This window comes from Mesoplodon densirostris, chromosome X (genome assembly GCF_025265405.1).
Source record: "Mesoplodon densirostris isolate mMesDen1 chromosome X, mMesDen1 primary haplotype, whole genome shotgun sequence".
NCBI classification, from domain to species: domain Eukaryota; kingdom Metazoa; phylum Chordata; class Mammalia; order Artiodactyla; family Ziphiidae; genus Mesoplodon; species Mesoplodon densirostris.
The window spans coordinates 3,655,123-3,669,904 of record NC_082681.1 but is presented as its reverse complement, the minus strand read 5'-3'; the positions used below and the strand labels follow the sequence as shown (position 1 = coordinate 3,669,904).

The window sequence follows — 14,782 nt, the reverse complement described above, 5'->3', positions numbered from 1 at the left end:
TGGGGTCTGCAAGACGGCCACTGGAGTGCGGGCTCACAAGCTCCCTCAAGGCCAACCTGAGCCCAGATCCCTGCTCACCCAGAAGTTGCTGGCTCCTTGGGGGGGCCTGGCTGCCAGCAGAGTCCCTAGAGCCCCGCTCTGGTGAACTTGTCCCCCAAAGCCCAGTGTGACCACTAGAATGTGTCTGCAGAGCAAGGCTTAAGCTCCCACACCAAGCCCCTGTGGGGAGCTGCTCAAGGCCAATTCCACGGTGCCCCCACAAGGGACAGGCACCGAGGTGCCTGCCCAAGCAGCCACTCCATAGCAGGGATCTCAGTGGCCATTTGCTAAATAGAGTCTCCCCCTCTGCACACAGGGACTGGGCTGGCACCAAGATGGGACTGGAGCCTGGAGGGGGCACCAGCAGTGTCTGCCTGGGGCTTCAGGGAGAGCCGTCCACACAGTGAGCTGCCACCCCTTGGCTTCAGAGCCATGGACGTAGCCCTGTCTGCTGGAAAGGGCGTGGCAGGGGGTGGAGGGCGCACCACTCTGTGGGCCTCCGCCAGCTGCCTTGGGTCGCAGCAGGGCCAGGAGGGGCTAGAACAACGTGGGCTTGGACTGCGGGCTGGAGACGGAGAAGGAAATGTGAAAGGATGTCAAGGCCTGTGGAGACGTCTCTGGCCACTCCATGCGGGACATGAGTACAGCACCTGAAGCTTTGGGGAACGGAAACAGGGCAGGACATTGGGGACAGGGTCCCCCCACAACCAGTGTCCTTGGCCCCCTCAGTTGGAAGAGGTCAGCTGATGTGTTCTTCCTCCAGTTCATGGGGAAGAGGGAAGCCACTGGAAGTCTCAGGCTCCAGTCAGAGGAAGTAATTCAGCCTGAGAGAGAAGCCACTCTGCTCTCACACTCACTCACACGTTCATAAAACCACACACACTCACACACACACACACACAAGTCACACACATTCACACATATTCACATAAACCACACACTCACCCACATATACACGTGTGCACACCCCACACTCACACACACACACTCACTGAAGCTGTGCCTCGAGGCTCCCGATCCCAGGGCCTCCCCTGCCCTCCTCACAGGCTCCTCTTCACTGCTGACCAGGCGCACCCAGCTGGCAGGAGGCACCAACTCCACCTGGGCCTGGACGGGCTGCTCAGGCAGTGGTGTGTGCCCTGACCCTGACCACAGACCGCAGGCCCTGCTCTCACCATCAGACTGGCTCCCCCTCACACTTCAGTTCCAAGAGACAGGAGGCGAAGACCCAGCCCCCGACCCCATTCTCCTAGGGCCCCGCACCTTAAGCGCCCCCACCGCCTGCTTTCCCCCAGACTTGCCCTGCAGGCATTAGCCATGACCTTCCAACCCCCAGCCACCCAGCAGGAGCCTGGGGGCTGGGGGTCCTTTCGAGGCATGTCGTTGGGAGGCCCTTGTACCACTTGGAATCTTTAGCCGTCACATCTCACTGTGGCCAATGGCAGCTCAAAGGGAATTAGCTGAGGGATGGCAGGTGTCCCATCAGCATTCGGGGAGGGCTGGAGAGCCAGGCCTGGAGGCTTTGCAGAGAGGAACAAGGCTCCGAATCATGCCACGCTGCTGGGCCGGTGAAAGCACCCCTTTGGCTCCCTCCCTCCCACCACTGAACACAGACACTGTGGTTTGCACCAGCCCTGTGGGACTTGGGTGCTGCCATGACCACCATGGCTGCCACTGCTTCTTGAGAAACAGGTCTGATGGCCCCTGCCGCCACCTGCCCACCCAAGTGGGATATATGTGGCCCCTGCTCTTCCCAGCTCTGGCCCGACTCAGTCGGCAGCAGGCGCATCTGATTGATGGGTCCCAGTCCTGTGCCCACGCCCTGGCTGCAAGGGAAGCTGGGAGACTGCACACCTGGCATCTTCTGCTCCTCTTGTGGGAGGTGGGCTCCGCATCAGCTGAGTGAAATATGCAAGTGTAAATTTTCAGTCCTGGGGCTGAAAGGAACACGGTGAGTATCAAACTGAAAGAAGACCAGTGTGGCTGGAGCAGAGAGGGAGAGAAGGAGGGAGGGAGAGTGAGAGAGAGACACACACACACACACACAGTGATACAGACAGGGAACACCGTGTACTGAAGCTAGAGAACAGGCCGCGTAGGCCTCATGAGCCTCAGGAAGGGGTTGGTCTCTACCTAAAGAATTATGGGGGGTGGGGCAGGGCACAGAGTGGATGCAGAAAGTCTATCAAGGGGCAGTTGGGGTTGTCCTGGGAGAGGTGGTGGTGGCCTGAGCAATAGTACGGCAGTGTCATAGAGTTGAGCCGACAGGGCAGATACAACAAACCTAAAACGTGTGGAGAACTAACCAAACACTGTGGATGGTCAGATGTGGAGGGTGAGAGAGGGACATGTCTCTGATTTCTGGCCTGTGACACGGGTGTACGGGGCTTCCAGTCACTGTGGCTGAGGACTCAGGAAGAGCAAGAGCCTGTGTAGAAAATCATGAGTTCTATTTTGGACATATGAGTTGGAAGCATCAAAGTGGAGATGACAAGAAGGCAGCTGGATATAAGGGGCAAGGGCTCTGAGGAGAGGTTTGGGCTAGGGACAGAAATAGGATATCATGGAGAGCTCCCAGAGCCCCCCCTCCCAGCCTCAGGCCCTCACTCCCTCCTTCCGTGAAGGCTGGTTGCCAAGGCTCTCTAATAATTGCCCAAAGCCACAGGAGCTGCCTTACCGTGGGCTTGTGGCCACATCCCTCCAGTCTCTGCTTTTGTCTTCAAGTGGCTTCTCCTCTGTGTCTGTGTCTCTCCGCTTCTGTCTCTTATAAGAGACACTTGTCATTGGATTTAAGGCTCACCTGGATCATCCAGAATGATCTCATGTTGAGATTCTTAATTTCATCACATTGACAAAGAGTTTTTTCCCAGAAAACTCACATTCACAGGTTCTGGGAGTTAGGGCGTGCACATATCTTTAGAGGGGCTATCGTTCACCCCATTACACCTCTAGAGCTCAGGACCAGGCCTGTCTAGCCAGACTCCTGGCGAGAGGACAAGATTGGGCATCAGAGCCCACAACCAAGGGTCACAGGGGACCTCCCTGCCTCTGCCCCAGGGGAGGGCCCCTGAAACTGTGCTGCATTTGGCCCCCTGAGAACCCTGCTCCCTGAGGCCAGAAGCACCCTGAGTGGGGATCCCAGCTTCTCCCCTATAAGCCAAGGGCAGGCAGCTGCTGTCCTGGAGCATCAGCATGGGGGCAGCTTCTCACTGCAGGCCTGCACTCTCTTGGCCAGGGCCCATTTGAAGAGAAGAAGATGCCTGAGCTCTGGTTGTGTAAGGAAAGGTACCCACCTTGTGCTCAATTCCCGACAGCCAGGGCAGGGATGGACAGAACATGCCATCCGCCTGTTTTTCCTTGTTGCTTTTCATCCACAGTCTTTTTCCCATTCCTGACTTTGGGAAGAACTCATCACTGTCAATGGCACGCATGCGCACAGTCAGCCCTGGATTCCAACCCCAGTCCTGTGGGAAAATGCAGACCCCAATGCCTACCCTGTGGCCCGGTTTGACGGTCACATGGGGGGACCAAGGGAAAGACCAGTGCACCCAGTAGCTCTTCAGTACTCCTTCTCCATCTGTCTGCACACCGCTCTTCCCCGAATGCCCTCTCACTGCCCTCACTTTCTTATGTTTGCCCTCCTGACTCAAGTGGGCTGGTCCCTTATTGGTGTGCCATGACTGGGCCACTTGGTCCTGACTACCCCGCAGGGATCCCGTGGGTCCCAGATGGATAGATGGACGTAAAGTAAAGCCCCAGAGTCTGAGACGTGGGAGGTGCACAGCCAACACTGCCCCTCCCCTGTCCCCTTGGGGGACTGCGGTGGACGGACCACTGCGACCCTGAGCCCTTGAAGCAGCCCAGACTGAAAGCGGAAGTGCCCCGGGGTACGCAGTGAGCCAGGCCAGAACCCCCATGGGGCGCGCCGGGGCGGGCACGGGGCTGTCCCTTCCTCCCGCCGCGCCGCGCATGCTCCGTGCCCCCACCCCACCCCACCCCCGCGCCCCGTTCCCACGCCGCTGCCGCCCTGGCCCTGCCCGTGCCTCGGCCCCGCTCGTCCGCGCTGGGCTGACGGACGGCCGCTCAGAACGCGCACCCCGAGCGGCGCCCAGCTGCGAGGTCAAGACGCTGCCAGGATCCCCGCCGCCTCCCGCGGACGCTGCCCCGGAGGGCTTCTCGGAGGCGGCGGCCTTGGCCTCGGGCCTGCCCGGAGGCTGGGGCAGGGGGAGGAGGGAAGGACAGCCCAGAGGCCCGCGAGCCCGCTCTCGGCAGGTGGCCGAGGGACACCCTAGGAAGTGGCGAGCGCGAGCGCGGAGAGCTGCCAGCCGGCCCTTGGGGCCGCCCCCTTCGCCCGCCGGGGAAGGGAAGCCCGTGTTTCCCAGTTTCTCTCCTCTGACTGCGGTTCGCCGCTGATTCTGGGGCTGGCAGGAGAGCATCCCGACGCCAGGCTGCCTGGTAAGTTTGGATTTTGCGCCTCTGCGTGAGGTCGCGGCGCTCCTGCCCAGGGGCACCTGGCGAACCGTCCCGCAGGCATGGGCCCTGAGGGTGTCCGGACGTGCGCCTGCGGCTCTCAGGGTTGGGGGTTTGTGCCCCTTGGTGGGTAGAGTGTTGGCGGGGAGGGTACAAGAAGAGGAAGCCAGGGGCCGGACGGAAGGACCGCAAGAGCAAGAGCTGAGCTGGCCGAGTGGGAAAGTGTGCGGGGCTGCCGTGCAGGGCCAGCTGTGGCAGCCCTCCCGTCCAGCAGACAGCTGCGAAGCACGCCTGCGGGCCGGGCTGCGGGCACTGCAGATATATCCTCAGGGAACAAAACCGCAAAGCCCTGCTTGGGGGTCCAATTCTAGTGGCAGGACACAGGCAATAAAGAGTCAACGTTTCAAATTAAGAATTACAGAGTACGTTAACCAGTGATTAGTGCCGCGGGGGAAAAATGGAGCAAGGGAAGGGAGGTGAGCGGTCGGGCTGCGAGTTTAAGTAGTGTGGTTAGAAGGCAACATTTCCGAAAAACTTGAAGGAGGTGAGAGAGCATTGTGGGCAGAGGGAACAGCCAGTGCAAAGGCAGGAGTGGCCTGGTGCGTGGCCGGAGCAGGGAGCGCAGAGGAGGGCAAGGTCAGGAGGTGGGCACCCCAGGAAGGGCTGGTAGCAGGTGGCCTCTTTCTGTCTGGGTCAGCCTCTGCCCCCCCGGAAGGGCAGGGCCTGGAGACACGGGTTGCAGAGTTGCTCCTCAGAGGGCTTTGCTTGGCCGGGCAGCAGGGATGGCCCTGGGCTGACCTGGGGCAGCTCCCAGGCTGGATCTCTGCTCCGGGCTGAGGCCGGGGCCCCCACAGCCCGGGGCCTCCGGCCTTTCCACCAGGTGGGTGGCAGGTGACACAGGTCTCAGGGAATGCTGCGTGGGGCTGAGAGGAGGCAGTTGGGGTCTTGAGGTACCAAACACCAGAGGAAGTTGCAGCAGGAAGAAGGAAGCCCAACCCTAGTGGCCCTGTCTGTCCCTCCTCGCGGATGAGAAAGCCCCAATTCCTGATCCGGCCTCAGTGGGATTGATGAATGCCTTTCCTGTTGTTGTTTGTTTGTTTGTTTGTTTTCCGTTTTCTTTTTCTGGGGAAATAGCCCCATCTCGTGGTCTTCCAAAGACATCAACGCTGAAGCCCACTGGCTTCTTCTCCCTTTGGGGGCCACGTCATTTCAGGCTCTCCCCATCCCGCCGCCTCCTCCGCGTACACTTAGCTTTACTTCGGCTGGGCTCAGCGAGCGGCCTGGGAGCCTGCTCCCCTCCGTGGGGCGGACCGGTGTGGAGGGAGCACCCAGTTACCCTGGCTCCCGGGGCCTTCCCAGCTTCTTGCCCCAAGTGCTGCTATCTGAGGGACCCTCACCTGCGTGCCCGGTGTCCTACTTCAGGGAAATCTGAGGGTCAGGGCCTAGAATCATCCTCCAGCTTCTCCTCCGCTCTGGAGGCCCACCGATGTGAAAGGGTCTCAGGAGAAGCCACTCTCCAGTTCCACAAGCTCCTTCCATATCCTTCCTTCCATTCCTGCTTGGGAGTGTCTCCCCGTTACCAGCCTGGGGGGATCGGGCATTAGGGTCTGTGAGGACAGGGCTTGTCGCGTCTCTTTCCAGGATTTGAAATTATGCTGTCTTTGGGGCATTAGGTCTCAAGGATAGACGCTGCTGTGCGTGAGCGCCTCGCTAGCTGACGCCTCCGATGTGCTTCGTGGTGCTGAACTTGAGCGTTGGTCTCCGTCTACAGGCGAACCCTGTCCGTGGCGTTTCTCTCAGCAGTCACAGCTCACGTGTCTTCTCTCTTGGGGGCTTACACTACAGCGTGTCTTGGAATGGGGGATTACAGAATAACACCTCTTCTTTTCAGCTTTTCTGTATTTTTCAAAATGGATGGTGACCTGGCAGTAGAGTCGTGATAGAGAAAAAACAAGCTTGTGATGTGTTTCAAAACAATTTGATGCTAGTCTGAAAACCCTTGCTATTATCAGTATTCTTCCCTCCGCACACCTTTAGCTGGTGCAGGTCCCCCTGTGACTGGTGGTGTGTCCCAATGAAACATGTCTGGCCTGTGGACAAAAGGATGACCACTTGACAGCGACATTAAGTATATTTGCAACTTTGTGCAGCCATCACCACCATCGGCCTCCAAAATATTTTTATCACCCCAAAGAGAAACCCTGTCTTCATGAAGCAGTCACCCCCCCACCCCACCCAATCCCAGCCCCTGGCACCCAGATCTGCTCTCTGACTCTCTGGATTTACCTAGGACTCTCTGGACATGTCATATGTTTTATAAGATTTACAGGTTTTTTTTTATAGCAAGCCACAGGACAGTGGCACTCTGAAGACATGACAGTCAGAAGGAGGGACGACTGCCACAAGGGATGGTGCACCTGGGTAGGGGTAGCTAGTGTCCTTGGGGTCCCTGGGCAGTGGCCAGTTTGAAGGGTTTCGCAGGCTCCAGTGCGTAGGAGCTGTCCCTGGTTGTCTGGTACCTGGCCACCGAGTGTGAGACCCCGATAAGGAGGGTTTGGGGCATGGGTTTAGTGGCCCTGGAGAGAGGGCCTTTGATATGGGAGGTAGGTGGGGTGGGAAACTTCGCAAGCTTAGCAAACTGCTTGCGAAGGCCAAGGAGAAAGAGTTTCTAGTCGTAACTTCAAAACTAGGTCAAGAAAGCTCTTGTGAAATATTATATTACATCACATAAATAGAATCATGCAGTATGTGGCCTTTTGTGCCTGTGTCTGGCTTTTTTCACTTAGCATCGTGACACTAGGTTCATCCACATGGTAGCGTGGATCAGTATTTCATCCCTCTTTGGGGCCAAATAGTATTCCATCGTGTGTCTTGACCATGGTTTGTTATCTACTCTTCTGTTGATGGACGTTTGGGTTGTTTCCACCTTTGGGCGATTGTGAATTGTGCTGCAGTTAATTCACATGGGTGGACATTTTTGTGAGAACACCATTTTCGATTCTTTTGAGCATATACCCAGGAGCGGAATTGCTGGGTCAGATGATAACTCTGTTTACTTACTGAAGGACCACTAGACTCTTTTCCCTTTTAACTCTGAACACTGTCAAGCAAACAGACAAGTAGAGAGAATAGTCTAACCAAGCCCGCGTACCCACCTCCCAGAGTTAGCAGTGGCCTCCAGCTCCAGCTTGCCTTATTTGCTTGGGTCCCCCGCCACCTCTCTCTCCCTCTCTCGCTCTCTCGCTCTCTCTCTTCCTCCCTCCCTCCCTCTCTTTCCTTCTGTCTTTTGTATTTGTTGAAGCACTTTAAAGTCACTTCACATGCCCTTTTCTCCCCAAATGGTGCGATGTGTCTCTTGAAACGGACATTTTCTTCCATGACCTGGTGCCACTATCCATCCAACACATGGGTAGCAGTGGCCCCGCACTCACCCTCCATTCTTCACAATGCCTTTGACTCCTCTTTTGTTCACGCCAGCATCTCATGAAAGACTCCCATTGCACTTGGCTGTTGGCCCCTTAACTCTCTTTTCATCCAGAACAATCTCCCTGCCCAGCCTCCTCTTTCCCCCGTGACACTGATTTGAAGAGGAGACCAGGGAACAGCCCACCTTCTGCATTGGACGCCTCCCTTGTGGTGCCTTTAACTGGTCCCTCTGTCCCTAAGGTCCTCTGTAAACTGGATGCTGGGTCCAAGGCTGCATTAGAATCAGGTCAAGCTTTGGCAAGAGCCCTCCTGGGCATCCCCACCAAGGGGACATCCCACTTCTGTCCCACCATTAGGTTCGCTTCCTCTCTTGTGACCAGCAGTAAACGGGGAAGACATCGTGTGGCCAACCCTTCCCCCTCAGGCTTCACCTAACGGTTTTGGCATCCATTCCACCTTAAGAGATTCTTTCTCTCTGATTAGTATAAACTTCTCCATCAGACATGCATTCATTTAGTTATTCTGGGCCAGTGTTAACTGACAGCTCATCACAGGTGATAAGGGAATTTGGGGCCATTTAACTTGCTCTGAGGACCCCATCCCCTTGCCCTCTCTCCTGGGGCAAAAACAGGCTGTGACGCCCACTCCCCCCACCACCACTGCCTGTCTCCTCCGCTCCTCCGCCCACGACTCCCGTGTTGTGGCTGCCAGTTGGGTGGACATATCCTTGGAGCAAACTTTCTTTTGCCCCACTGTCTTCTGGCATTGAGGGCTGATGTGGAGAAGTCTGGTTCTGTCCACTTGGCTGGTGACACGCTCTTCCTGCCTTAGCGTGGGCCCCGGGCAGCCTCACCTTCTGCCCCTCCCACCCCCTCACCCCGCTCCAATTTTCAGCACCATGACCACCCAGCTAAGGCCCCTCTCAGGGCCGGGTATGGGCCATGTCATTGGCCAGCTACTCTCTTTATTCACCCCCAGCCTGCAACTCTCGACCTGAACGCTATCCCTCCCCCAGTGATGGGGGGGGGGCTCCCTCTTGCATCCCACTAGCTTGGTCTTTCTCTTTCCTTGAGAGCAAGTCTGTTTGCAGGTGAAGGAGGTATGTGTGTTTGGAGTTTTTCTTGTTGTTGTTTTTTTAATTTAATTTAATTTTTTATACAACAGGTTCTTATTAGTTCTCTATTTTATACACAGTAGTGTATATATTTCAATCCTAAACTCCTAATTCATCCCACCACTATCACCCTCCCCCTGGAGTTTTTCTTTAAGAACCCTGACCTCAGGGGGCAAGGGGGTGGCAGAGGGGCTTCCAGGGATGGCTAGAAAGTCAGGATTGGGGTGCTGGCCACGTGGAAGGAGGGCTGAGAGAGGAAGGAAATGAGAAAAAGAAAAGAAGAAACACACTCCCTTGAAAGCCTGGCTAGGCAGGCCCAGCACCAGGAGATGGAATCCTTGTCTGGTGAAGAGAGGGGACAGAAGCTCAGGTTGAGAAAGTGTTACGGGTTGAATTATGTCCCCCCCCAAAAGATATGCTGAAGTCCTATCCCCCAGCAGCTCTGACTGGGACCCTATCTGGACAAGGTCACACTCAGCGCATGGGCTCAGCTCACACCTGGCTCTCTCCACATTAGCGTCTCTGCGCCCCTGCGATGGCAGCCATGCTCCTGATGGCCAGACGCAAGGTGAGTGGGGCTCCCTGACTGTGGGCGGCATCTCCCCCAACAGCCTCTCTCCGCCGCTTCCTCCTGTCCCATCCTCACAGCTATTGCCGAGCTCTCCAGGGCCCCCCCCTCCGCCCCATGTTTAGTTGCTGCCAGCTCATCCTGGGGCCCACGGAGGTGAATTCCCCTGAAGCCACAGCAATGGGTTGTTTTAGGTGCCGGTATCTTTTGAGGACGTGTCTCTGTACTTCACCAAGACAGAATGGAAGCTTCTGGATCTCAGACAAAGGATGCTCTACAAGCGAGTGATGCTGGAGAACTACCGCCACTTGGTGTCACTGGGTAAGGACCTCACACACAGCCAGGCTCCCACCCTGTGTCTGAACTGTTTATTTCTGAGCTTCTTTGCTAGTTGGTTACTGTGAGTCCAAGAATACATGCATTTCCCCATCAGGTCAGTAATCCATTGATGCCCAACTTTTACCTCAGTGGCACAGTGTTTAGCTAAATGGTTTGGGCTTGTAGGTGTTTTAGGTAAATGTGCCCCCGTCAAACTTATTTTGATATAAAATCACGAGTTAACTAAATCTCTTCTACCCAAAAGATAGATGCAAATTAGTCTTGAATATTTATATACATTAATGTATACTTATTTCATTTTTACCAAGGTTGCCTTTTACATTCGTTTCATGTTCTAGGGTTTTCAAGCATCTGTTCCTTGCATCAAGCCACAGAGAGCCCAGGACGTAGAGGCCCAGGACTTGGAGAAATCGGGAAAGAGCTGGGGCAGGCTCCCCCACTGCACCCCTGCCTTCGGGGTTGCAGGAGATCCTTTTGTTCTGTTTCTTCTTTTAGACTCTACAGATTCCACCTCAGTCATCTAACCCCACAGAAGGAGACTAGCTTCTTCCCCTTGGTTGTTTTTGACCCTTATCAGGCAGATCTGGGGTTCCCCGGGGAAGTTGTGGATTCCTCAGTGGAGTCTGGCATAAGGAACAGAGACATCTGCTGTGTTTGATGGTGAAACAGGGGGCTTTGGCTTTCAGGACACAGGCAGCCCTTCAGCTCTGTCTGCTTCTTGATACTCCCTGAGGCCTTGCTCCAACTCTCTGTTCGTCCTTCAGGGTCTCCACACTGATCCCCCATTTCCCACAAGCCAGCCCGTCCTGCAGGCCAAATAATAACATCATTATCCTCTTGGGCTGAATCACCACCTACTTAAGATTCACCGTGCATGCCTGGCCCCTGTACGCTCAGAGCGCCTTGCTTCCTTAGAGGGACTCTGCCGTTTCTCTGGACCTTCCCAGTGGCACTTTCTAGAGAGTTCTTCATTCTCTGTTCCTGAAGATACTAATGCTGGACTGAGTCCAGGAGTGACTAACCTGCTTCCTTTCCATGGACAGGGTTTTCATCCTCCAAGCCTCACCTGGTCTCCCGGCTAGAGCGAGGAGAGGGGCCCTGGGTAGCAGACGTCCACAGGATGGGGACCACCACAGGGATGCAGGCAGGTGAGTGAGGGCCACTTTGTCGGCTTGCCTAAGTCATTGGCAAAGAGCAGCGGCTGATGGAGAGTGGCATGGCCACTCTGGGTGGGACATTCTCTTTCGTGGCAGATTTAAATCTGTCATGGAGTCCCCTGTCTCACACCAGCTCTGACATTTCCAGCTTGTTGCCATCTCCTCCCCTCTTGCCCTCCTGTCTGCTGACGGTTATCTTGCTTCTTCTCCCTCGTCCTCAACTCCTGATTCAGCTCTTCTCAGCCTTGGAGTGAGGGTGAGGGTGAAGAACAAAGCTAAATAGAGACCCAGGGAGGGAGTGACACTGGTTGGTGCTCTCTGTCTTTACAGGTGACAGGATGAAGAGCAAACCGATAATTTCAAAGAAGAAAAATTGTCCAGAAGAACTCGCAGGGGCTGACCTTCAGGGTGGCAACAAGGGCCAGGTAGCCGGGCCGTCAGAGGAAACACTTGAGCACAGATGGAAACATGCTTATTGTCCACAGACAGGTTTCAGCAGGGGTGACCCTCCCAGGGAGAAAGGCCAAGGCAGCTCGCCAGGTGAGGAAAGAGAGATACAGAGAAGTAGTTGCAGAGGTAGGCAGGATTTGGTTCTAAGGCAGCAGGGTTCCAAAGGTGCAGAGAAACAGTTCCTGTGTCAGCAGTGTGGCAAATCCTTCAGCCGGAGCTCCAACCTCATCAAGCACCGGATCATCCACAGTGGCGAGAAGCCCTATGAGTGCGGTGAGTGCGGGAAACTCTTCCGGCGCAGCTTCGCGCTCCTGGAGCACCAACGCATCCACAGCGGTGAGAAGCCCTATGCGTGCGGCGAGTGCGGGAAGACTTTCACACGGAGCTCCAACCTCATCAAGCACCAGATCATCCACAGTGGTGAGAAGCCCTACGAGTGTGGCGAGTGCGGGAAACTCTTCCGGCGCAGCTTTGCGCTCCTTGAGCACCAGCGCATCCACAGCGGCGAGCGGCCCTACACGTGCAGTGTGTGCAGCAAGGCCTTCAGCAGGAGCTCCAACCTCATCGAGCACCAGCGCACACACAGCGGCGAGAAGCCCTACGTGTGCAGCCAGTGCCCGAAAGCCTTCAAGGGCATCTCCCAGCTCATTCACCACCAGCGCATCCACAGTGGGGAGAAGCCATTCGAGTGCAAGGAGTGTGGGAAGGCCTTCCGGGGGCGCTCGGGCCTCAGCCAGCACCGGCGGGTGCACAGCGGCGAGAAGCCCTATGAGTGCAGCGAGTGCGGGAAGACCTTCAGCCGGCGATCCAACCTCTTCAAGCACCAGGTGGTGCACAGCGAGGAGAGACCCTACAAGTGTCAAGACTACAGGAGGGCGTTCCGCAGCGGCTCCGTCCTCCTGGAGCACCGGCGCACCCACGGCAGCCTGCGGCCCAGCGCCTGCGGCCACTGCGGCCAGGCTTCCAAAGGGAAACCGCAGCTCGGCTGGAAGCCGAAAACTCACCGCGGAAGGAAGCTCTCGGAGGGGAGCAACTCAGAAAAGGCGCCGGCCTGCCTGGCCCTCTGGAGAGCCACTGCGGAGCCCCGCCCTGAGGACGAGAAACTCCCTCCAGACTCCGCCCACGTCACTGCCCCCAGCTCCTTCTGACGGGGTGCACCGTGGAAGGGCTGGCTTTAAAATGAGGCCCACCTTCCCCACCTCGTCCCCCTCCCTTTGCTCGTTGATGATGCTGCGATTGAAGCACCGAGTGCGCCGCAGGCAGACGGGCCACTGCGCCGGTGCCGGCTCCTGTGCGGTGCGCACGGGTGTGTGTGTGCCGCCAAGGTGCACGCACATTTGTATTCCTCCCTGGAGCCGCTGAAACTGCTCTTGCCCCCCGTGCCTGGGGCCTGTGTGCTGTGGGTGGGAGGGAGCGGGTGCCTTGAATTAGGGAGGAGTGGCCCATCTCCTCTCGTGGGGGCCTTCACTTCACCCAAAGACTTGTTAGCATTTCCAGGTAGAAGACACGAAAAGCACTTTAATCCTTTAATAGCTTAATAGTGGGAGGGACCTGAGGGCATTCAAAATTTGTGGGCTCCACAGCGAGGCTGTGGCTGGACTGTGACATCACCTAAAATTCATCAAGAAATGGTCTGAAAAAGGACTCAGGCAACTGCACGTGCCTGCCTCGGCAGCCCCTGGAGGGTGCCATCTCCTTGGCGGGAAGGCACAGGACACCTTGTTTCTGGGAGGAGCAGCACCAGACCCCATCTTCTGGGAGCTCGGGATTCTGCCGGATGGCTGGCCTGGGCCCTGCGGAGAGGATGAGGCCTGGAGACTCTCCGCTGCTCCGCCCCAAGAGAGGAGCCCTTTGGCTCTGGTCCCTCCCAACTGCCACCAGCTGCCCTGCTGCCTTTGGTCTTCTCCCCGCACCCTGAGCCCCTGGGCTCACCCCACCTGCTGCCTTCAGACCCTGCCTGCAAAGGCCGCACTGGCCTCTCTGCCCCTTCTCCCCACCCTCAGTGCCTAAAGCTCCAAAGTTAGCTGCTCCCCCTGCAGCAGCCGTCCCTTGCGGCTGGTGCCAATCAGGAGGAAAGCGGCCGGGTTAGGAATTTGCACAGAGCGTGCCCCGTAATGGCTCTCTCTCCTCAGCTCTCTTTCATGTGACATTTCTTAAAATATTAGAGGTTCGGTTGCTTTGAATATTTTTGCCTTCAGGGGTAATGTAAGTCAAAAATAGAGATTTTTGCCATACGGAAGCGTCAGGTAATCACTCCTTAAATAAGAATCTGTCCAACTCTCTGAGAAGGCCTCAGGCAGGAGAGAGGGAGCCGCCCCAGGACTGACACCAGTTAGTGGGCTGGCCCCTCTTCTCACTCCCCCGCCCCCGGCCTTAGCCCCATAGGGACAGGGTGGACCCTTCAAATGGCACTTTACTGCAGGCCATGGGATACTCTCCAGGGAGACCTCGTGCCGCCTGGGGGGCAGCTGCTGGCAGGTTCCATCCTGTCCTGCTCACACTGTCCCCAGAGCTGGGACCAGGAGTTCTGCTGCTTGCCGTTGTCAGCCCGGTGTCCCAGTTGGCTCGCCACCTCCTTCCAGCCCCCTTCACCACCGCCACAGGCTGCCCGAGGGCAGGTGGATGTGATGGAGGCCCCCCACTGGGCCTTTGAGAAGAGTGCACTTTCCCTGCCAGACAGGGGAGGGCCAGACACCATCAGGAGGGTGTGGGAAAGCCTGGAAATACAGGGCTCCTTCTGCGCATGCTGCTTGGAGCTCCAACTGCTAGGACAACTCCAGAAGTGAGAGAGACAGAGATAGAGATCGAGGAGTTTTATATAGATGGAGAAGTTTTATATAGATATATTAAAATGACTGTACACACTTGTGACTTATGGAAAGTTCCAGAGTTGTAACTTGCTCTTGTTTCATAGCCTCCTTGTGCTCTGCCTGTCACGGTGTCTTGGAGCCCAGAGCTTGGCACTTAGTAAATACTTGTGAAATGAGTGTTGCCCCCTTAGCACATTGAACTCAGGCTCTAGACCACAGTCGGCTCCAGCCTTAGCTTGTGGCAGTGGAAAGTATCTGCAACCTTGGGTTTTCCGATAGAAAAAGAAGTATTAGGAGTGGTGGCTTTGAAATCCATGATAAGGTAGCTGGGAAGCATGTGTTTGAGTTGCCCACAATGTTTGCTCAGGCAGCAGGGCTTCAGTAGACCAGTCCCCACGCAGGGCAGGGG

The 14,782-nt window shown here is 56.5% G+C and overlaps 2 protein-coding genes across 3 annotated transcripts; both read left to right on the top strand.

Annotated features, from left to right (window-relative positions):
• Window positions 1-4,276: 4,276 nt before the first annotated feature.
• On the top strand, window positions 4,277-10,912 carry LOC132482296 (zinc finger protein 620-like). 2 transcript variants are annotated; one of them, XM_060087515.1, is made up of 4 exons: window positions 4,277-4,494; window positions 9,567-9,617; window positions 9,812-9,938; window positions 10,295-10,912. In XM_060087515.1, exons 2-4 carry the CDS (start codon window positions 9,585-9,587, stop codon window positions 10,612-10,614), a joined length of 480 nt encoding a protein of 159 aa, XP_059943498.1. In that variant the 5' UTR covers window positions 4,277-4,494; window positions 9,567-9,584; the 3' UTR covers window positions 10,615-10,912. The 2 variants fall into 2 exon arrangements, with proteins under 2 accessions (XP_059943498.1, XP_059943499.1); XM_060087516.1 differs by lacking the exon at window positions 4,277-4,494 and having other exon boundaries at window positions 9,550-9,617.
• A 6-nt stretch (window positions 10,913-10,918) lies between these two features.
• Window positions 10,919-13,591, top strand: ZFP92 (ZFP92 zinc finger protein). The gene is made up of 2 exons (XM_060087481.1): window positions 10,919-11,104; window positions 11,444-13,591. Exons 1-2 carry the CDS (start codon window positions 11,077-11,079, stop codon window positions 12,709-12,711), a joined length of 1,296 nt encoding a protein of 431 aa, XP_059943464.1. The 5' UTR covers window positions 10,919-11,076; the 3' UTR covers window positions 12,712-13,591.
• The last annotated feature ends 1,191 nt before the right edge of the window (window positions 13,592-14,782 follow it).

Coding starts and splice junctions, on each gene's coding strand:
- LOC132482296 (XM_060087515.1), top strand. CDS start 9,585: ATGGCAGCCATGCTCCTGATGGCCAGACGCAAG. Junction 9,618..9,811: donor TCCTGATGGCCAGACGCAAG/GTGAGTGGGGCT, acceptor GGGTTGTTTTAG/GTGCCGGTATCTTTTGAGGA. Junction 9,939..10,294: donor CCGCCACTTGGTGTCACTGG/GTAAGGACCTCA, acceptor TTCATGTTCTAG/GGTTTTCAAGCATCTGTTCC.
- ZFP92 (XM_060087481.1), top strand. CDS start 11,077: ATGGGGACCACCACAGGGATGCAGGCAG. Junction 11,105..11,443: donor CACCACAGGGATGCAGGCAG/GTGAGTGAGGGC, acceptor CTGTCTTTACAG/GTGACAGGATGAAGAGCAAA.